Here is a 24,239-nt window from a genome sequence, read left to right on the forward strand (position 1 = left end):
GTTAACTGTGTCCTGGCTGTAGCATTGCTGTAGCATTGTAGTAGAACCAGGTTAACTGTGTCCTGGCTGTAGTAGAACCAGGTTAACTGTGTCCTGGCTGTAGCATTGTAGAACCAGGTTAACTGTGTCCTGGCTGTAGCATTGTAGAACCAGGTTAACTGTGTCCTGGCTGTAGTAGCACTTTTTAATTACTGAATAGAGAGCCTATTAGGATGCTAGATCCTAATGTGAACCAGGTTAACTGTGTCCTGGCTGTAGCATTGTAGAACCAGGTTAACTGTGTCCTGGCTGTAGTAGAACCAGGTTAACTGTGTCCTGGCTGTTGTAGAACCAGGTTAACTGTGTCCTGGCTGTAGTAGAACCAGGTTAACTGTGTCCTGGCTGTTAGTAGAAACACTATGCTTATGGCAGATCAATCAGCATGGATTGTCTGTAAACTTTAATACATGGCAGTTTGGTTTGTTAGAACAGACTGTAATCTTATGCTTATGGCAGATCAATCAGCATGGATTGTCTGTAAACTTTAATACATGGCAGTTTGGTTTGTTAGAACAGACTGTAATCTTCACTTGCTTATGGCAGATCAATCAGCATGGATTGTCTGTAAACTTTCACTTGCTTATGGCAGATCAATCAGCATGGATTGTCTGTAAACTTTATGCATTGTTGTCAATTGCCATATCTTGCTATGCTCGCTCATGCCTGTATTTTTTATGTCCGTTCTATTTTATAATTTTTATTTTATTTTATTTTATTTTTATTTTACTATTTTTAAACTGAATCATTTTAAACTATTTTTACTATTTGTGTTACTGAAAACTGTAAGCGGAGAGCCTATTGGGATGCTAGATCCTAATGTGAAACACTGTGATTCTACCTGTCTATCTTTTTATGCTCGCTTATGCCTGTATTTTTTACTGTTGTGAAGCACTTTGAACTGCAACCTCTGTATGAAAAGTGCTATACAAATAAAGTTATTATTATTATTATTATTATTATTATTATTATTATTATTATTATTATTATTATTATTATTATTATTATTATTATTATTATTATTATTATTATTATTATATGACACACTCCAAGATAATGACTTTAAACAAGATTATCTTTAATAAGAAACTTGTTTCATGATTCTGGTTTGGTGATTATTTCTCCAAACAAGTCAGTTATATCATGAAACAAGTGCAGCTTCTTGAAATGAGCTAAATTGTCTGCCAGTATAATTACTTAGAATGGACCTCATTCTCAAACATTTTCTCAAGTGTCTTCTTAAATGTCTTCTTATGAACTTCGCCCAAATCCGAATATGAGATGGACACAGATATTTCTATTACACAGATATTAATATTATTATTCAGGGGCAAAAGATTGCTTTATCAACTAAAATAACTTCACATTCACTATAGCAGGGCTTTTTCTTGCTTCATCAAAGCTGGAGAGGTAGTAGGAAATGGCAACAGAAAGCACCAGGTTTTTATGGTAAATGTTGTCTTATCGTGATAATTAGGCTACCAACTATTTCAGCAATGGTCTCATTTGTTTTCTGTAATTAGGGATAATTAGTTATCTTGCAGGGATTAAGGACATCTTAAACTACAACCCCGTAATAGTCAGACTAAAGAAGTCTTCCTTACCATATCCCAGATATCTAGCAGCATGATGTCATCCTCATCCAGGTCTTCCTGGTCAAAGTTGGTGATCTCTGTAGCCAAGAAGCGTCCTATCTGGTTGGAGCACTCAAACAGGCGTGGGGTGACATCACTGTGCTCCTGCTGGAGTCTGATTACAGGGTGCACGGGGAGCACCGTGGGGAAAGAGGCTTCAGTACAGAACAGAATCCGTCTATGGAATTATTTAGTGTGATAATAAAATACCAATCGACTCTCAGACACCGTAAAGGTCTTACATTACAGAACATGTTTAGCCAGGAATCTACACAGGCAGAGTTTTTTTTATGTGTTTTCATAATGTTGCAACAATGTGTGTTGCAACAGAGACGCTCTCATTGTATGTATGAATGAATTATTTTATTTCGAATGTTTACAAATACAAATAAACAAACGAAAAGGATAGGTTTGAAGCCAAAGGCTTATAGAGCAACCTACCCCTAATTCAAAAACAAATTCAAAAAAGTTAAAGTTTTCAAAATATATAAAAAAAAAAAATCTACAATCAAAAATCAACTAAAATCAACAAAACCGATCCCAAAAAAAAAGATTATAAGTTAAAGTTTGCAAGATAAAACAAACAAACAAACAAAGAACAAATCAACAATCAACAAAAACCGTTCCCGAAAAGAACATAAGCCAACATAGGAAAATCAAAACTTAATCTGCAATAAATTTCATGGTAGAGAAAAACAGTTATATATTTGTACTGGCGAATCGCGTCTCACTCTTTCGCCATACCTCATCTCCAGTACCTTCTGTACTTCATTAACGAAAACAATGCACCCATGCACTTGACCAGGCTCCGCCCCAGTGTCCCCCTATAAGGCACCAGGCATGGTCACACTCGCCCTTCCTCTTTTTTCGTTTTTCCATCATGGACGTGCAGTGCATTCCATGAACTAGCTGTTATGAAATGCAGAGAGAAATTGAACAATGTTGGGTTTTCGCCGGAGATTTGCCAGCCCCTGGAATCTTCTCGGCATGTTCCAACGGCGCATCGGGCCTGTCCTGGGGTTTCCTCATCTTCTGACAGCGGATCGAGGGACGTCGCGCGATGTTTAGCTGTCGGGCTAACTCGCGCTCAGGTAAGCCCTGCACCATCAGGCATTAATGTTGGCGTTAGTAATACTGCTTGTTGTGCTGTGAGACAACCGAGTTGTGTATTGGCGCAAGGGGCAGGATATCTGGGTAAACGTGACTCTGAGTTGGACATTTTCCTGGCTATCCTGGAGCGCGCTGCTAATGCTAATGCTGTAATGCTGGGTCACTGTCCCGTTGTTCCCCGCTGTGGGGTGTCACCGCTTTTCCCTCCTCTTAACCGGTTCATTGATGAAGGTCAGTCGGTAGCTAATGTGGGGGGTTTTGCTGAGACTTATTTACCCTTTTTACGGGTAGATGGGCTGACAACAGGGCGCAAGGCAGGTGTACCCTGGCTTGAGAGCCAGGTAGCATCGAACCTTTGCCCTGGCAGGGTTGAACGGTGTCCCACCCGGAAGCCGACGCTTGAGAGCAAGTCGGCCCGGCAGGTGGCAGTATGGACTGATGTTTATACCGCCACAGGATGGAATTTAGCTGCGGCCAGTGTCATGGCTCAGCTGACTGTTTTTCTGTCCACATTGGTGTCGGGTAGTGGGGCTGCAGGGCCAGCCGACGCTGAAAACATCGTGTGTGTTTTTGGGGTTATAGAAATCTTGAATCAGTCGCAAGCTATAACCGCAGGGAGGATCAGGATGCTATCAACTCTTATTAATAGGCATCTCTGGTTGGAGCAGTCTTCCCTTGGGGAGGAGGAAAGGTTTCTTCTCCTTAGTCAAGTGAAGTCAAGTCAAGAGTTTTAATTGTCACGGCATACAAGTATACAATGAAATGCGGGTGGTCTTGCCCGCAACGATGTGCAATACAGTGGTACAACATATACTAGAATCCAATAAAAAAACAACATTGTGCAATAAACAGGTAACAGGTAACATGGTGTGACATCTCGGTATCTGTACATAGTTATTTACAGAGCATATAGGACATGCTAGGTAGCTTTGGTAGTGCTCCTGTTATACTAATTTAAAGTGGCCTTTTCTTTTGGCCATAAGTGTGCATGTGTGCGGCATGAGTGTGTGCCCGCTCATGTTAAAGTGTTAAGTGGCTGCTAGTGTGTGAGCGTGCACAGCGTGCGTGTCGTGTGTGTGCGTGTCGTGTGTGTGCTCATGTGTGCTTATGTATGGATAGTTCAGTGTTCTGTGGTACTCAATGTTCATTGTTCAAGACTCTGATGGCCTGGGGGAAGAAGCTGAGCCTAAGCCTCTCTGTCCTAGTAGCTGGGGTTCGCAGGCGTCTGCCTGACCTCAGCAGCTGAAACAGGCTGTTATTGGGGTGGTGGGCGTCTTTCATTATTCTGCAAGCTCTGGATTTGCACCTCTTGTTGTATAGAACCTGCAGGGGAGGTAGTGCAATACCCGTGGTGCGCTCGGCTGAGCGCACCACTCTCTGTAGGGCCTTCTTGTCCTGTGCCGTGCTGTTTCCATACCAGGCAGTGATGTTTCCGGTCAGGATGCTCTCTACAGCTCCTGAGTAGAAGGACTGGAGTATCTTCCCCGATACTCTGAACTTCCTTAACTGTCTCAGGTGGTAGAGGCACTGTTTCGCCTTCTTTACTACTGTGTCTATGTGTGTTGACCATGTCAGATCCTCTGAGATGTGGACCCCCAGGTACTTAAAGCTGCTCACCCTGTCCACGGTAGCCCCGTTAATCATCAGTGGTGTGTGTGTCTCCTGCTGTCCTCTCCTATAATCCACGATCAGCTCCTTGGTTTTACCAATGTTCAGGAGCAGGCTGTTGTCCTGGCACCAGCGTTCCAGTACCTCAACCTCCTCCCGGTAGGCCTTCTCGTCGTTGTCCGAGATCAGCCCCACCACCACCGTGTCGTCTGCGAACTTCACTATGGAGTTGGAGCTGAACTTGGCCACACAATCGTGTGTGTAGAGTGAGTACAGCAGGGGGCTCAGAACACAGCCCTGGGGGGACCCGATGCTCAGGGTGATGGTGTTGGAGGTCTGACCCCCCACCCTGACCGCCTGGGGTCTTTCACTCAGAAAGTCCAGTACCCAGGCGCTCAGGGCGGAGCTCAGACCCAGCTCGATCAGCTTGTCCACCAGTCTGGTGGGGACTATGGTGTTGAACGCTGAGCTGTAGTCAATGAACAACAGTCTCACATAGCCCCCCTTCTGACTAGGGCTCCTCTTTCCACGGAAGGACTTTTTTGTCGTTCTATCGGAAACGCGGGCGGTATTTGACCTGGGCCCCACACGGCAGCATGTCAGTGTTTCTGCTCAGTGTTTGTCTGTTAATAGTGAATTTTTTGTGGATTTAGCACCATTTTCGACTTTTTTACTATGGTTTTATGTTGATTATTTATATATTGTTTGAAATACCTGCTTTGCCCTGCAAACAGTGGCCGATTCCTTATCTATTGAGAGCTACTCTACTCTCCAATCTGCGGCCTAATCAGCAGCAGCCCTCCTGCTAGTCTAATTCCCAACCAGGCTACAGCTGCCATCCACCACCAGGCCCAGGCAGGCTACAGCTACCATCCACCACCAGGCCCAGGCAGGCTACAGCTACCATCCACCACCAGGCCCAGGCAGGCTACAGCTGCCATCCACCACCAGGCCCAGGCAGGCTACAGCTACCATCCACCACCAGGCCCAGGCAGGCTACAGCTACCATCCACCACCAGGCCCAGGCAGGCTACAGCTGCCTGCCATCCACCACCAGGCCCAGGCAGGCTACAGCTGCCATCCACCATCAGGCCCAGGCAGGCTACAGCTGCCTGCCGTCCACCACCAGGCCCAGGCAGGCTACAGCTGCTATCCACCACCAGGCCCAGGCTACAGCAGCTAACCCACCAAGCAAACATAAATATGTATCTCCTTTTTTGCACACTGCTGGTTCTAAATCTACCTGGATTACCCCAGGTCCAGGAATTGAAGCAAGGACATGTAATTGGATTTCCCACATCAGGTGATATGCAGTTCACAAGGACTTCAGCTGTACCCACACACCAACTCCATGAATATATCTCCTGCCAGATATATTTGTCTCCTAAGATTGTACACATGATGCATTTCCAAACTCTCAAACTGCTATATGATCTGCTCGCCTTGTCGAAAAACACAACTCAGTCAGGTAACAGAGAAATGCACTCTTCACACAGTAAAAATTTGAAATGCATCATTATGCTCTTACTTTTGATATCAGGAAATGTGCAGTCCAACCCCGGCCCAAATGACTGTGTACAATCCCTGCAAACTCCCATGGACTTTAAAATCAGATCAGGCTTAGGCCTACTGCACTTAAATGTCAGAAGTCTGCTCCCAAAAATGGACATGTTAAAAACCTGGGCAGATGCGACAGATGCGGATGTAATGGTGTTGTCAGAAACATGGCTTAAGAAAGGGGTATCAAATGAAGAGATTGCCATTGGTGGCTATAATGTTTTTAGATCAGATCGAGTAAATAAAGGAGGGGGAATTGCGATCTATGTGAAATCCATCTACAACAGCACTGTCACCCTGTCCTTGACTAAAGCCAAATACTTTGAACTATTGGCTGTCAAAGTGAACACATCCAGGGTGTCTGACGTCACCATTGTTGGCTGCTATAGACCACCCTCCGCTGCAAGCAGTGCTCTCTCCTCTCTCTCCGACATCCTACACAAATTAAATGTTTCAGAGTTTATTCTTTTGGGGGATTTAAATTGGGATTGGCTGGCTTCGGCCTCTGAACCTTTTAAAGACATATGTGATTCCTTAAATCTTACACAATTGATTTCTGCCCCAACTCGACCCAACCACAAAGCGCCGCAAAAATCCACACTATTGGACATTATTATAACAAACTGTCCACACAAATACAATGCCACAGGGATTTTTTGTAATGAGGTGAGCGATCATTGTGCAATTGTGTGTGTACGCAATACCAAGCTTCCTAAAACCAAACCACGCTTTATATTTAAAAGACTTTTTAAAAACTTTGAAGAACAAGCTTTCTTGCATGATTTATATCATAGCGACATTGAGAAAGTTTCCCTCATGTCTGATGTTGATGCTGCTTGGGATTATTTTCTGATGACATTTATGTCTATTTGTGATAAGCATGCCCCCATCAAAAAGTATAGGATCAGTGGAAGAGATAATCCTTGGTTTTCAGATAATATATCAACTTCTCTGAGACAAAGAGATGCTGCATGGGCAAAAGCTAGGAAATCGAATGCCCCTGCAGACTGGATCTCTTTTAGATCTCTCAGAAATAAGTGTACACGTTTGATTAGAACATCAAAATCAGAATTCTATTTGAAAGCAGTCACTGAAAATCTGAATAATCCAACAAAATTTTGGAAATTGGTTAAATCTGTAGCTGGTAAAAGTGATTGCGCCAGCCTTCCAGACCACCTTAAGACAGATGGCAGTGAGATCAAAGATAAAAGTAACATTGTAAGGATTTTTAATGAACATTTTATCTCTGCTGGATCCATTTTGAATAATTCTGATACTGTGCCCTACACCTCGGCGGGACGCCCAATGGTGCCCCCGGCTGTAAGCTCTGTTGTGAATCCTTTCCACTTTAAGCCTATCACTGTCACTGAAGTCTGTAAAGCCCTGAAAGACATAGACTGTAAAAAGTCAGCAGGTCCGGACAACCTACACCCAGTCCTCCTAAAGACAGCTGCTGATTTTATTGCTGAGCCCATTGCCTCAATTTTTAATCTTAGTTTTGTGACTAGTACCATCCCCAAAGTGTGGAAGTCTGCTTTTGTCCTTCCATTATTAAAAAGTGGGGACCCCTCAGATGTTAATAATTATCGCCCCATTTCTAAGCTCCCTGTCCTGGCCAAAGTTTTTGAATCCTTTGTGAACATTCAACTAAAGCAATTCCTATTAGAAAATAACATCCTAAGTGAGGTTCAGTCAGGCTTCAGGTCTGGACATGGTACCATAACTGCAGCTATGCTAGTGGCTAATGACATAATCAACACACTTGACAATAAACAACATTGTGCAGCATTGTTTGTTGATTTATCAAAAGCATTTGACTCCGTAGACCACAAACTATTACTGGATAGACTGGACAACATTGGCATTGGACAGGAAGCGGTAAATTGGTTCAGAAATTACCTCTCAGACAGAACACAATGTATATTTGCAGAGAACTACAAATCAAGTTTTTTAGAAATCAACAAAGGTGTTCCCCAAGGGTCTATTTTGGCTCCGGTTTTATTCTCTATTTTTATAAATGACCTGGGGGAAAAAATCCAGACAGCCAAGATGCATCTTTATGCGGACGATACAATCCTGTATACAAGTGCTCCCTCCCTTACTCAGGTGATTGAGAACCTCCAGACTGCGTTTAATTGTTTTCAAACCTCCCTTTTTGATCTTAAACTAGTTTTAAATGCAAAGAAAACTAAATCCATGATGTTCACAAGGGCTCGCTCACAGCCAGTGAATCATGTTCATATCGTTACGCTAAAGGGAGCAACCATAGAAAATGTTTCATCCTACAAGTATCTTGGGCTATGGCTGGATGAAAAGCTATCTTTTAAAGTGCATATTGGAAACCTCACAAAGAAACTTAAACTAAAACTTGGTTTTTTCTTTCGCAACAAACGATGCTTTTCTTTTGAGGCCAGAAAGAAATTTGTTCAAGCCACATTCCTGTCTGTAATTGACTATGGTGACATAATATATATGCATGCTGCCTCTTCAATGCTAAAAAAGCTAGACAGTGTGTATCATGCTTCTCTGCGCTTCATCACTAGTGCCAAAGGGCTTACTCACCATTGTGTGCTTTACCAAATGGTAGGATGGACCTCTCTGTACGTACGGAGGAAATCCCACATGTTTGTTTTTATATATAAGGCCATCATAGGGAAGCTTCCCCTATATCTTTCCAACCTAATTAGCTTTGCCTCTAGCAGCTACCATACCAGGTCCACAAGATGGCTACTTTTAAAAAAACCGAGAATAAACACTGAATTAGGAAGAACGGCTTTTTCAAGCTTCGCACCTTCGGCATGGAATGGGCTACAGGACCATATCCACTTAGATACCCTGGTCTCCCTCTGCGAGTTTAGGTCTGTATTACATAACTTCCTACAGGAAGAGTGTCGCTGCTTTCTCTAGTCGGGTCCCAGCTGCAAAACTGCAGAGTTACTGTATTGCCCTGTATTTTACTGTCGTACACTTTTACTGTTATGTAGACTGTTCTGTTTTGTGTTTTTATGTTTACGTGTGATGTATTGTGTATTGTGTACATGCACTTTTATTATGTTCTTGTGTGATGTACCGCACATTTTATTGCTGTCTGATGTTTTCGGGTGTTATTGCTGTCATCTTGGCCAGGTCTCCCTTGCAAAAGAGATTGTGTATCTCAATGGGACTTCCTGGTTAAATAAAGGTTAAAAAAAAAAAAAAAAAAAAAAACAGGTGTCCACAAGGCCGACAGCCTTGGCGGCTGAGGGATCGGCTACATTGGATGAGCACGCCCTAAAAAACCGTCGCCGTCCAGCTGTGTGCAGCCCGCTCTCCGGTCACTCCCTCCCCCAACACCAGCGGGATAAGGGCTCTGATTTGTTTCCTTTGGCTGCGGGCCGCGGGTCTTCAATGAAGCGCAAGCGGCCCCACGTTTCGCTTCTCATGGGGACAGGGGCTGACACCCAGTGGATGGCTGAGACTGGATCTGTCCGTGAGAATGATGTGCTGTCACGTGGCTCCCTCGCCACGCGTTCTGCGTCTGTGATTGGTGAGCCTGGTATTACGTCTGTCACCTTCAAAGGTTGTCAGCAGGGGGACTCGAGGCCTCTTCAGGCTCAGCGCGGGTTTCCCCGACCTCGCCTTTGCCAGGCCGGGTATCACGTTGGTGCCTCCCACTCCGGAGAGCCCGGCAGTGGTCTGGCAGGCGCGTGTGATTTGGGTGGTAGTAATATCACTGCAGGGCTACAGTGTGTAGGAACCCATGGGGGCCTCACACCTTGCATGTCCAGCTACAGAATATCTCCTCAGCGGTCCATGCTGGAGGGGTGTTCAGTGGGGGAGCTCTTGTCACCTGGTATGATGTCAGCTTCTCCCGTATCAAACCGGCCTTTCCTGTCGGGGTCCCCCCTTGGGTGCGATTGCCTCGTGGGTTGTGTCAGGGACCGATGTCCCTGCCCGCACGGTTAGCGGGTCCAGGGTTGGCTACGCACAGCGGGTGGGACCGGGCCGCCTATCTACAGTTCCTGCGCTTTGGGAGTATCATCACAGCTACAGCAGTGCCATATGTCGAAGTGGATGGAGAGAACGTTGAGGCAGGGGCTTGTGTTGCAATTCGCACAAAACCACCCTCCGTTTTCAGGTTTGGTGCAGACCCTGTTGTCAGGGTCAGCAGCAGTGACAGCTCTGGCCGACGAGATCCAATATCTGTTGGCGAAGCAAGCCATAGTCGTGGTCCCACGGGAGGACACGATGTGTGGCGTCTACTCCCGGTATTTTCTGGTGCCCAAAAAGTCAGGAGGTGTCAGACCTATACTGGATCTGTCCACGTTCAATCGTCTGATTGTGGCGAGACGGTTCAGAATATTAACCGTCAAACAACTGCTAAACGCTGTCAGGGTGGGAGACTGGTTCACCTCCATAGACCTGAAGGATGCGTATTTTCACATCCCGATTTTCCCTCCTCACAGGAAATTCCTACGCTTCCTGTTTCAGGGTGTGGCGTACGAATACCAGAGGCTGCCGTTCGGCTACTCTCTGGCCCCGCGCACATTCACCAAGTGCGTAGAGACCGCGCTGGAGCCTCTATGTCGTCAGGGGATACGAATTATTTTCTATCTCGACAACATTCTGCTCCTCAGCCGGTCGGAGGAGGTCGCCAGGTCTCATACCAGGCTGGTGGTGGAATTCCTCACCAAGCTGGGTTTAGCTGTGAAGTGGAAGAAGAGTACGCCTCTTCCCAGTCAACAGGTGGAGTACTTGGGCTTGGTTCTAAGCTCAAGGCCCATGAGGGTAACCCTCTCGGAGCAGCGGCGAGTGACTATCCTCGACCCGCTCGGGGGTCTCCGTCCTGGCGGGACGGTTAAGGCGCTGTATGTGATGCACCTGCTCGGTATGATAGCATCTGCTCACTCTGTGGTCCCTCTTGGCCTCCTCTTCATGAGGAGGATACAGAGGTGGTTTTCCAGTCTGAAAATAGACCCGGTGAGAGGCAAGTGGAAACGTTTGAAGGTTCCCTTGTCGATACGGGGGGATCTCGCCTACTGGAGGAGGCCTGGTACCCTCACCGGCGGGGTCCCCATGGGCGGCGGTCTTCACCGACGCCTCCCTCACGGGATGGGGGGGGACGTGTCGGACCAACGCAGTGGGGGGCAGCTGGACGGTCCATGCTGCCCGGTCTGCTATGCACTCAATGTGTTGGAATTGAAGGCGGTCCTCCTGGTCCTCAAGCGGCTCGGCCACTGGGTGGTGGGTGAGCACGTGTTGGTCAGGACGGACAGCACGACGGCAGCGGCGTATATCAACAGACAGGGTGGAGTACGCTCCATCCGTCTGCACCGGGCGGCGTTCGAGCTCTGGCTGTGGGTGTCTCGCAATCTGCGCAGGCTGAGGGCGCTCCACATCTCTGGCAGGGAGAATGTGGGCGCAGATGCGATGTCGCGGGCGGTTTTCATTGCGACAAGTGGGGACTACGTCCAGACATAGTCAGGCAGGTCTGGGACCACTTCGGGGAAGCCTCGGTGGATCTGTTTGCGAGCAGACAGTCTCACCAGTGCCCCTTGTGGTTCTCGGTCAGTCGGGGGGACAATCCTCCCTTGGGGGTGGATGCCTTCTCGATGTATCCATGGCCGCCCGGGATTCTGTACGCTTTTCCCCCCATACATCTGATAGGTCAGTTGTTGGAGCGGGTACGTCGGGAGCGCAGCACCTTGATCTTGATCGCGCCGGACCGGGGCGCAGCTGTGTGGTTCCCGGTCCTGATCCAGCTCTTGGTAGCCCCGCCATGGCCTGTTCCTTGGTCATCGCGGGCCCTCTCTCAGGCGCACGGGTCTCTGTGGCAGTTCCCTGTGCTGGGCCAGCCGCTGATGGTTTGGCTGTTGAGAGGGTGAGTCTGGAGGGGATGGACCCTTCTGTGGTCGACACCATCCGGAACGTGCATGCTCCCTCCACTATCGCGGTCTACGCAGGTAGGTGGCGTATTTTCCAAGAGTGGTGTAGAGTGGGGGGCTTGGACCCTGTGTCATGCCCCCTGGACGCTGTCCTTTCCTTCCTTCAGTCTATTCTGGATAAACTGTCGGCTTCGACGGTGAGGATATATGCCGCGGCTATATCCTCTTGTCATGTGGGGTTTGAGGGCGTTACGTTGTTCAGCCACCCTCTTGTGAAGCGTTTCCTGCTTGGCGCTCGGCGCTCGGCGCCTTAAGCCGGTGAAACTTTCTCTGTCTCCGAGTTGGGACCTCCAACTGGTCCTCGGCCGGTTGTCTGAGGCCCCGTTTGAGCCTCTTGAGCAGGCGTCTTTGGAACAGCTGTCTTTCAAGACTGCATTCCTGCTGGCCATCACCTCCGCTAAGCGCGTGGGTGAGCTTTGTGCTCTCTCTGTGCGGCCTGAGTGCTTGTCTATTCGTGTCAATAGCGGTGCGACTCTGAGGCCTAATCCAGTCTTCGTGCCAAAAATTATCCGAAGCTCTTTTCGCTCCAGGGATATTGTGGTTCAGGCGTTTCATCCGCCTCCTCACGCTGGTGAGTTAGAGGCGAGCCTTCACCTGTCGTGTCCAGTCCGGGCTTTGGGGGTTTACTTCAGCCGGACTCAGGACCTCAGGGCTACCGATCAGCTCTTTGTTACGGTGGCTCTCGCGCTGGTAAGGCACTGTCTAAACAGCGCCTGTCACATTGGTTGTGCGAGGGCATTGCCCTTTGCTACACGTTGGCTGGGCTGGCCCCCCCTGGGGGTGTCAGGGCGCACTCCACTCGTGGGGTGGCGGCCTCTGCCGCCTTGTTAGGGGGGCCTCGGTGGAGGACATCTGTGCTGCGGCCTCCTGGTCTTCCCCGGGTCCCTTCGTTAGGTTTTACCTCATGGACATGACTGGGGGTTCTGTCTCCCAGGCGGTTCTGGGGTCTGGGACCTCCCCTGCGTCCCGCCTTTTGGTGGGTTAGCAGGGGTGTGTGGGTGTGTGCCACGAGGTGATGTGTCACAAGTGGTCCCGCCTGTGCTGTGCGTTTTTAGGGGTCTCTAGTTCCCTCTTTTTCGCACTTTGGTGGAGTTGACTGCCGCACCCTCTTCACTAGGAAGGGGGGGTGGACGGGACTCCCCTCCCCCCTGGTGGTAGGGCTTGCGGGTCCTCAGGGGGTACATTTGTCGGGCCACGCGTCTGCTCTGTCCCATATCTCAATATGGCGAAAGAGCGAGACGCGATTCGCCAGTACGAATATATAACAATAGGTTATGTATATAACCTAGTTATATGAGTACTGGCTGAGCGTCTCGCTCTTAGCGTGCCCTGAGGTCCCTTGGTGGGGTTTTTCTTGATGGAAAACTTTTTCCCGAGGAAGGGCGAGTGTGACCATGCCCAGTGCCTTATAGGGGACACTGGGGCGGGGCCTGGTCAAGTGCATGGGTGCATTGTTTTCGTTAATGAAGTACAGTAGGTACTGGAGATGAGGTATATCTCAATATGGCGAAAGAGCGAGACGCTCAGCCAGTACTCATATAACTAGGTTATATACATAACCTATCGATTCTACATGTACACTGTAAGAAAAAAAGCTGCAAGAAAACGGTAAATGTCTGGCATCAATGTGTGCCAAATTGTCAAATTACAGTAAAATCAAATACATTTACAGATTATTTATAACCCTTACAAATTTGACTATAACCCTGTTTTTAAACATATTTTTAAACTTAAAAATCCTCCTGCTGTTTTTTATTTCATCCGGTATATTGTTCCAGAGTTTCACTCCTTTAACTTACACAGACATACTTTTAAGTGTGGTTCGAGCTCTAGGCTGTTTCAAATTGAGTGTTCTTCTTAAATTATACCTCACCTCTCGTTCTTTAAACTAAATTTGTAAGTTACATGGCAGTTGATAACTTCTAGCTTTAAAAACTATCTCTGCTGTTTTAAGGTCAACTAAGTCAAGGAACTTTAATGCCCTTAGTTCATCATTGTACTCAACGATACAGTCTCCACCCTGCATGTTGCTGTGTGTGAGAGGGACCTACTGCTCCATTCTGTTCACACTTCTATTCTAAGTTTAGTTTTTCCCAGCCATGCTTGGAAGCATGTAAATACATAATCTGACTGCTATGTAAATACATTACATCTTCACAATAAAGAACCATACATAATTCTAATAAAATATGTATTCCCTTAATTTTGGCCAACTAGCCTAGCTTAAGTCAAGTCAAGTCAAGAGTTTTATTTGTCACGGCATACGAGTATACAATGAAATGCGGGTGGTCTTGCCCGCAACGATGTGCAATACAGTGGGTACAACATATAATAGAATCCAATACAAAAAAGAAATTGTGCAATAACAGGTAACAGGTAACATGGTGTGACATCAAAATCGGTATCTGTACATAGTTATTTACAGAGCATATAGGACATGCTAGGTAGCTTTGTAGTGCAATACACTGTTACTGTTGCTAATACTGATTTAAAGTGGCTTTTCCTTTTGGCAATAAGTGTGAGTGTGTGTGCATGAGTGTGTGCCCGCTCATGTTGAAGTGTTAAAGTGGCTGCTAGTGTGTGAGCGTGCACAGCGTGTGTGTCGTGTGTGTGCTCATGTGTGCTTATGTGTGGATAGTTCAGTGTTCTGTGGTACTCAATGTTCATTGTTCAGGACTCTGATGGCCTGGGGGAAGAAGCTAAGCCTAAGCCTCTCTGTCCTAGTAGCTGGGGTTCGCAGGCGTCTGCCTGACCTCAGCAGCTGGAACAGGCTGTTATTGGGGTGGTGGGGGTCTTTCATTATTCTGCAGGCTCTGGATTTGCACCTCTTGTTGTATAGAACCTGCAGGGGAGGTAGTGCAATACCCGTGGTACGCTCGGCTGAGCGCACCACTCTCTGTAGGGCCTTCTTGTCCTGTGCCGTGCTGTTTCCATACCAGGCAGTGATGTTTCCGGTCAGGATGCTCTCTACAGCTCCTGAGTAGAAGGACTGGAGTATCTTCCCCGATACTCTGAACTTCCTTAACTGTCTCAGGTGGTAGAGGCGCTGTTTCGCCTTCTTTACTACTGTGTCTATGTGTGTTGACCATGTCAGGTCCTCTGAGATGTGGACCCCCAGGTACTTAAAGCTGCTCACCCTGTCCACGGTAGCCCCGTTAATCATCAGTGGTGTGTGCGTCTCCTGCTGTCCTCTCCTATAATCCACGATCAGCTCCTTGGTTTTACCAATGTTCAGGAGCAGGCTGTTGTCCTGGCACCAGCGTTCCAGTACCTCAACCTCCTCCCGGTAGGCCTTCTCGTCGTTGTCCGAGATCAGCCCCACCACCACCGTGTCGTCTGCGAACTTCACTATGGAGTTGGAGCTGAACTTGGCCACACAATCGTGTGTGTAGAGTGAGTACAGCAGGGGGCTCAGAACACAGCCCTGGGGGGACCCGATGCTTAGGGTGATGGTGTTGGAGGTCTGACCCCCCACCCTGACCGCCTGGGGTCTTTCGCTCATAAAGTCTAGTACCCAGGCGCTCAGGGCGGAGCTCAGACCTAGCTCGATCAGCTTGTCCACCAGTCTGGTGGGGACTATGGTGTTGAACGCTGAGCTGTAGTCAATGAACAACAGTCTCACATAGCCCCCCTTCTGACGGTCAAGGTGCGAGAGGGTGCTGTGCAGTACCTGGGAGACCGCGTCGTCGGTGGACCTGTTTGTCCTGTATGCAAATTGCATAGGGTCCATATCACTGGGGAGGGAGGCACAAATGTGGTCCTTGACCAGCCTCTCGAAACATTTCATGACCACAGAGGTGAGTGCCACCGGTCTGTAGTCATTTGGACATGTTGGGGAGGGTTTCTTCGGTACAGGGATGATGGTAGACATCTTGAAGCAGGCAGGGACCACTGACTCCGCCAGGGATTGATTAAATATGGCGGTGAACACTGGGGCCAGCTGGTTGGCACAGGACTTGAGTATGCGTCCTGTTATGCCATCTGGGCCAGCAGCCTTCCTGGTGTTCACCTGCATAAATGCTCTTCTCACACTGTGTTCCGACAACGAGAGAGCGTCCCCGCCCCCCCCGCGGTTGCCCCCCCCCCCCCCCCCCCCCCCTCCACAACAGCCAGCGCGCCAGTGACGTCACTAGCCGGAGAGCCAGCAGCGCCACTGTCTACACCAAACCGAGCGTAGAAGGTGTTGAGCTTGTCCGCGAGGGAGGCGTCGTCGCTCCCCATTGAGGGGGCGCTGACTTTATAGTCAGTTATTGTCTTCAGTCCCTGCGATAATCCTCTTGTGTCGTTTTGTGCCATTTGTGTCTCCAGTTTGTCAGCATATGTCCTCTTAGCAAGTTTAACAGCCTTGCGTAGAGTATAGACTGAAGCCTTATACTCCTCCATGTTTCCTGACTCTCTACCCAGGTTGTAGGCGGTGGTGCGAGAGTTCAGAGCTGCTCTAATAGTGCTGTCCACCCACGGTTTCTGGTTTGGGAAAACCTGCACCATTTTCCTGAGGACAATACCATCAGCTATTGTTGTTATGTAGCTCACCACTGTGTCTGCGAGCTCGCTGACGTCACTGGCGCTTCCTTTGAACATATCCCAATCCGTGTCTGTAAACACGTCCTGGAGCGTGGCCTCTGATTCGTCGGTCCACTTCTTTGTCTCACGTGACACGACGGCGTCACGTGATCTTTGTTGATATGCCGGAAATAGCAAGATGGAGTCGTGGTCGCTCGAGCTTGAGGTCCCCGTTAATGGGGACCTGAAGGCACAAATGAATGGTGGATACAGATCACTAACCCAACTGTTGACCAAGAACACCTCTCCTGGGGTCTCATTCATCAACGTGGACGTAGAACATGTTCTATTTCCACACGTAAGCACAGAATGTAGAATCAGTGCACGCACAGTAAAATCGGGATTCACCACACGTGCGTACGCAGGTTCTACGCACACCTGTCATGATGAATATGACTTTGATCCTACGTTTGAGCTCGTGCACTGTTTTAAGTATTTGCATACCAGAACCGCCCCGATTAACCATATACGGTAATGGAATACCCCCATGAAATGTGGAAAAATGGACTAAGCCGAGGGAAGCGTGTTATGAGAATGGTGATGTCGGATATGATATCTATTAACCATTGCTGCCTGGGCAGCGCAAACACTAATAAAGACCATTAACCACTGTTTTGCCGTTGCCCGTTAGTAAGTAAGTAAGTAAGTAAGTAAGTAAGTAAGTAAGTAAGTAAGTAAGTATTTATAAAGCACCTTTCATACATGTCATGTAGCTCAAAGTGCTGTACACAAACATAGGCATATATAACGATAAAAGCAATAAAGTCACAGTGATCAGTTAAGATCAATGTTTAAAAAAAAAAAAAAAAAAAAAAAATAATAATAATAATAATAATAATAATAATAATAATAATAATAATAATAATAATAATAATAATAATAATAATAATAATAATAATAATAATAATAATAATAATAATAATAATAATAATAATAATAATAATAATAATAATAACGTAAAAATGAAAATAACGTAAAAATGAAAACATGAAAACAGTCATTTGCTTACCAGTTTGGGAGAACAGGTCCGCACAAACATGTCCGCTCAGTAGCAACCGGAAGTAGGAAATGCACTAAACCAATGCACTTGTACGGTAGGTAGCAATGTTAGCTCTTATAACGCTAGTGTAGTTACGTTTTTATTAGTGGTCAGAGTTGGGTCCACAGGACTTATCCAAGTCCCATGGATCCATCAGTGGCCGTGTATTGTGTGCGTATGTACCCGTTCCCTCATGTGGTCAGTGGCCAGAGTTGGGTCCACAGGACTTATCCAAGCCCCATGGATCCATCAGTGGCCGTGTATTGTGTGCGTATGTACCCGTTCCTTCATCTAAAAAGTTGGGTCCACAAGGCTTATCCTAGCCTCATGGATCCATCAGGTTTTTCCAAGCCATAACTATTTGTAAGTGTCATTAATGCATGCTGGAATAAGAATGCCTTTCTTAATTTATTTTTAATATTAATAATTATTATAATACAATAAAAGACAGCTCCGTCTTTTAATACACATATATTGTACAGTAACGTCAAATAAATACTACAGTCCCCGCTGAAATAAAGGTTCTGCACGCACATACCAGCAGTGATCTACAGCATAAAAGATTTTATAATACTATTCTGAGTAGATAATCCATCTGTATCGCAACAGAGTCACGGATCTGGTCGGGGCAGGTATCATTATGTCGGGAAGAAAATCTTTATGAAATAAACAAAAGTGAATTAAGGAATTTAAAACGAAGTTTAGCATATTAAATCGTTTTATAAGCTTATAGCTTTTTTCGTGCTGATTTGAGAGGGTCCAGCTGCAGAGCCGGAGAGCAACTCTCAGGGCCAAGATAGCACTTATACTATTTTGAGAGAGACAGCAGAGAGACAGACAGCAGAGAGACAGACAGACAGACAGACAGACACTGTTCCACAGTGTGTGTGTGTGTGTGTGTGTGTGTGTGTGTGTGTGTGTGTGTGTGTGTGTGTGTGTGTGTGTGTGTGTGTGTGTGTGTGTGTGTGTGTGTGTGTGTGTGTGTGTGTGTGTGTGTGTGTGTGTGTGCGTGCGTGCGTGTGTGTGTGTGTGACTACTAGTCTAATAGTAGAGACTCAGCCCCCCCCCCCCCCCCTCTGGACCACCTCCTAGTAGAGACTTCTCTAGGAAGAAGACGAAGATGAGGATTAAGGCGAGACACTGCAGGTGAATAGGCAAATATACTTTTTTGTTGATTTTGAGATTTTGTTATATTTTGCTTCTATGAAACTAGTGACAATAAAACGTCAATAACACACATTTAGTTGTTCATTTTACTTCATTTTGCCTTATTGCATCCATAAATGTCCACATATTTAATGGGGAAGTGCCTCATTTGCATATATAAACATACATTTCAGAAAACTTGTCTCTACTAGGAGGTGGTCCAGAGGGGGGGGGGGGGGGTCTCTACTGGGAGGTGGTCCAGAGGGGGGGGTCTCTACTAGGAGACTAGTGGTCACACACACACACTGTGGAACAGTGTCTATCTGTCTGTCTGTCTGTCTCTCTGCTGTCTGTCTCTCCGGCTCTGCAGCTGGACCTTCTCAAATAAGCACGGAAAAGCTTTTAAGCTCATAGCTCCAATTTGGGTCCCAAATTGCGGTACAAATGAAGGAGGTGTCTCGGGTAGTGGACTCTAGTTAATATTATGTTCTCTCTGCAATTAGACTGCCCCTCATTCATCCCTATCTGATGCTATCTCTGAAAACAGTTCCTGCGAGCGCAGTCAGTGCACCCCATAACGCTATATATATAAACCTGCATTCATTCGGAGAGAAAGACCTATTCCACATGCTATTTAGGGTTTGACAATAATTACACTAATATCGCTATTTCACAATGAACTATAATGAATTACGGGGGTCATACAGAACACGCGCCAGTGTCTTTATTTCCGCATAGGAACGAATGCATGTACTGAGGAGCGCTTGTGTGTAGTAACGATATTCTACCACTGGGCGTCAGCTAAGTGTGCTCAGAGCTGTGCGTAGACATAAGCACAAAGTCAAGTTCAAGTTGAAATTGATGAATCCCACTCTTTGCTTAGAAATTATCGTACGCACAGGGTAAGCACAAATCTGTGCGTAAGACACGTTGATGAATGAGGGCCCTGGAGTTTTAAGAAAGGCTGGGTAGCTTTCTACTGAAAAGACGGATTCCCCAAGGGGATCAATAAAGGAATATCTTATCTTAAATTGGTATCTATCTTGTTGTCTGACTTTGGAGAAGTCCTTTCCTATAATGTTGGTTTGTTCCTTTAACTTAGTGGCCAACTAACAGTAACAAAGGTTATCATATAACCCTAGTTATATGAGTATAGCGAGCGCTCTGCTCTATTTGAACTGTCCCTTTAATCAAATGCTATCATGAAAACGTTTAACCACATGCACGCTCCACACCTGCCTGGCCACGCCGGGTGACGCCCACATCCGCTCACACTGTCACACATGAGCGGGGCCGCGTCTACCTTAATGATAAGCAAGCAGTGCAAAAATGCGGAAGCATTCGTCACCGCACGCCACTACGGTAAAGCGCCTTTCTTTTCAGGCCCGCTTTGGGAGCTGTCGCGCGGAAATAGGCTGTCTATTGCCATTCTCTTTGACAAACTCTAACCTTAACCAGCTCCTTAATAGCGCCTAAACTTAACCGTTCTAACCTTAACCAACTCCGAAACAATGCCTAACCTTAACCTTAACCATGCCTAACCTTAACCATAGAAATTATATTGCCATTCTCTTTGACAAACTCTAACCTTAACCAGCTCCTTAACAGCGCCTAAACTTAACCGTTCTAACCTTAACCAACTCCGAAACAATGCCTAACCTTAACCTTAACCATGCCTAACCTTAACCGGCGAAAGAATACACGTTAAAAAAAAAAATCACGTTAAAAAAAAAATATTCGATGGGATTCAAACTCGCCAGCAAACGAGCCATAGGATCCACAGCCATGTAGTCTTGCCAATTGAGCTATTTCTAGATACTGAATAAGGGGCGGTGACTTATATATATTGAGCTCCGCTCGGATCTCATGCGCATGCGCGGGCACCTCGTGCGAGCACGCCGGCGCACGCACGCACCTGAGCGAGCACGCCGCCGCTGGTGCACGCACGGGCGCTGGGCGGCGGAAAATGAAAGGCGCATTACCGCACGCCACTACGGTAGAATGCTTCCGCATTCTTGCACTGCTTGCTTATCATTAAGGAAAAGGCAGCGGGCGTCTGGCGTCACTACCAGCTCCTTCCCCAGTCTTTCACCACCGAAACGGAAGACACATGGGGTCCTCAGTGAGTCAGAGCAGAGCGCTCGCTATACTCATATAACTAGGGTTGTAACTGCAGCTATGGTTAACAGTTGGTTAATATAGTTATTTATGTTTACAATTTATAATATAAATTGTAAACATAAATAACTATATTAACCAACTGTTAACCATAGCTGCAGTTACAACCCTGCTTATTTTGTATAATAGTAATAATACACTCAATTGCTTTTCAATGTATTTCTTATTTGTTTTATATAAGATATATATTAGTGGCGCACTGTTTTTTCTATTTTATTTGTGCAATTACCACATCTCACGAGAGTTGACACCCCTGGTATCCGGTGACGTGTTTCCGCCTTCTCTCTTGTGTTGGAACCATGAACTTGAGTGGTAATGAAATTACCTGCCGTTCTAATAACTAAAGAACAATCCATCAAGCCAACGTATCAAGACAATCTTCCAAGAAACTGACAGAAGACACACTACAGTAAAGCATCGATGTTCTCATGTACTGGCACGCAGCCAATAAGGTATTGATTGATGGAGATAACAATTGTGGTATATGTATCGTGACGTTCCAACCATTGGTAATGGACTTGTGATAGTAATGGTATCTTTTGTATGCATTTGTACTCATACAGATTTTACGGTTTGGATGAAGGTTTGGATGCTTCTTCATTAAAATCAGTTCAAGAAATCAACTTGTGTTTTGCGTCGTGCCCGAGGATGTCACAGTAAAATCTTAACTGCACGTTAAGTCAAGTTGGAAGCAAGATGGTGCCGCCGGTGTTCGTCTCATCGCTCGTCATGGAGCAGCGCGTGGGATGGACCACGGTGGAAACCACAAGATGGGGCCGGTGTTCAAGACAACGTTTATTAACAACAGCACCAAGGAATGACGGCATCTGTGTAAAGTTTCAACTCGCTTTCATCACCACTAAAAAGGCAACGTTGCATCAAGAGTTATATTTGCAAGAAAAGCCATAAGGTTGGACACTCAAGAAGAAGTGATCCACAAAGGGTAATATTGTAGCAGTGGAGGTTTCTCTATGACAACACGTGAAACACAAATGCACTCATAATTCATAATTATTATTAATTTACATATACCTATATATAAAATTTTTTTAATTTTTAATTATTATTATTTTCTTTTATTATAAATGTTTTCCTCTGTAAAAAAAATGCCAGTGAATTTTTTTTTCTTCAAAAATGGCCAAAATTGACAGCTCTGAGCAGGCCTGCACTGCAGTATTGCCTGCAGTAATTATTCGTGAAGAAAACTTCACAGGTGTGACCCATTGTTAAATAAATAATAAATAACAGCGAATCAAAATAGGCTATTAACTTCATCTAAGAACGGTCTGTGCAGTTAAACTCTTGCCATTGAATGGAGGATTGATTGATTGACAGCCCTTGACATCCAATACACGGAGGTTGAATATGATTGGCAGCCTTGCAAATCCAATCAGAGATTTCTGCATTGCAAAGTCAAAATGGGTCCAGCTGCATGTGAGGAGGATAGGTTTAGCTCGGGCCAATCTCAAGTTTCTCAAGTTTCTTTATTAGTTGTCATACAGAAGTACAGAATACTTTTATACAAAATGTAACATAAGCATTTTGTATAAAAGTATTCTGTACTTCTGTATGACAACTAATAAAGAAACTTGAGAAACTTGAGATTGGCCCGAGCTAAACCTATCCTCCTCACATGCAGCTGGACCCATTTTGACTATGTGAAAGTTGAGACTATGAGAAAGTTGTTGTTTAGTAGTTAGTAAGCTGTACAGCTATAACAAGTCAGGCTAAATTAAACTTTGCGCCAACATTAGGACCGAAGTATAAACCAGCAACTGAGCAACATGAAGAAGTGGATTTATGCATATGGATCAGAAAAAACGTTGTGGATGAAAAAGTAAGTAGGCTGTGCTTGTATGCTAACAGTAGCTAGGCAGCTTAGCCTACATCACAATGATAATCACCAAGCTAACTTACTGTACACACTGTAGGGCTGGGCAATTAATCGAAACAGAATCGCGATATCGATTCATAGACCTATGCAATCTAATTTCTAAGTTATGACTATTTTCTTTTATTAAAAAAAAACGTTTTTTTTTTTTCTTTTTTTTTTTATTATTATTTTATCTGGGTTGAACATGATTTGTGGAACTCCCTCTGGTGTTGTGGTCGTGGTATTCACTGACCTTTGGGAAGTATTTCGACATGCACATGGGTATCTTAGTGGTGTAGTGTATCTTGTAGACCAGGCCCATTGCAAGTTGCTGTACTCTGTCGTCTACTCTAAGCCATCCTAGGTTGTCAAAGTGGACAGGGGTGAGGTGGGTTTTAGGAGTAAGGTCAAGCAGTAGTCTGGCCAGTTTGTTTTGTGATGTTTGTAATCTTGTTTTTAGTGCCTTTGAGGTGCTTTGGTACCATGAGGTGCAAGCATAGTCGTAGTACCCTTGAATGAGTGCTCCTGTTAGAGTCTTCAAGGTATTCTTGTTTACCAGAGAGGAGATCCGGTACAGGAATCTAGTTTGTTGGTTGACTTAGTTTTATTACATTGGATCCCATTTTGTCACAGGAAAGATTTGCCTCTATAGGATGGAACCCAGGTAGGTAATTTCATCTTTCCTTTTAAGATAAGATAAGATATTCCTTTATTGATCCCCTTGGGGAAATTCAGGCATCATAGCAGCATGGGGGAAGGGGGGGGTACAGGTAGTGAAAACAACACAAGCAGTGTAAACAAATAGGTCAATATAATTTACTATCTAACTAACTGAAATATACATTATTCATTATTCACAGTATCACAGTATCACAGTATCCACATAAGGTGCAGTATGCATAAGGTAGTGTTATTGTCCTACTTGGGTTCCTATTAGTTCTAGGTCGATGTCTGGCAGCAGTCGCTGCCCACTGTTGTGGAGCCTGATGGCCACTGGTATGAAGGACTGTCCGAGGCGGTTAGTTGAGTGTCGGGGGGGTATGAGTCTGTGGCTTCCTTGTCACCTTCACCTAATATGTTTTGATCTGGTCAGGTGCGCTGTCACCTAAAATGTTTTGATCTGATCAGGTGCGCTGTCACCTAATATGATTTCATCTGGTCAGGTGCGCTGTCACCTAATATGTTTTCATCTGGTCAGGTCCGCTGTCACCTAATGTTAATATGTTTTCATCTGTGTCCACTGACCACTGACACACAGTGGGGGATGTTTTAAAAATATTATTTAATATATAATATAATAATTTGTGCTTCACCTAAAAATTTGGTCAGCAGCCTCCACTGTATTGTAGATGTACTAACAAGGCAAACAGTTGCACATAGCTATATATTTGCAAAAGCCATAAGGTTGGACACTCAAGAAGAAGTGATTCCACAAAGGGTAATTTTGTAAACGTATTAGAAGGGTGATAGGAGTGAGTCACAGCTACAAGGTGTCACCTCTTTTCCATGTGTTTTGATTTGTAACGTTTTGAAACACCGTATTCTTCTGTAGTTTAGATCCCCATTAATGC

At 45.7% G+C, this 24,239-nt stretch overlaps 1 protein-coding gene across 1 annotated transcript in view; it reads right to left on the minus strand.

Annotated features, from left to right (window-relative positions):
• The window catches only part of vil1 (villin 1), a gene marked incomplete at its 5' end in the record, with an annotated part of 115,901 nt that overhangs the window by 5,402 nt on the left and 86,260 nt on the right, over positions 1-24,239 (minus strand). Inside the window, one exon of the mRNA XM_084314580.1 lies at positions 1,641-1,785. Within this exon, the coding sequence (XP_084170706.1) occupies positions 1,641-1,785 (145 nt within the window). The remainder of the gene's footprint in view (positions 1-1,640; positions 1,786-24,239) is intronic.

Source organism: Notolepis coatsorum, assembly GCF_963971535.1.
Source record: "Notolepis coatsorum genome assembly, chromosome: 5".
In the NCBI taxonomy this organism is placed as follows: Eukaryota; Metazoa; Chordata; class Actinopteri; order Aulopiformes; family Paralepididae; genus Notolepis; species Notolepis coatsorum.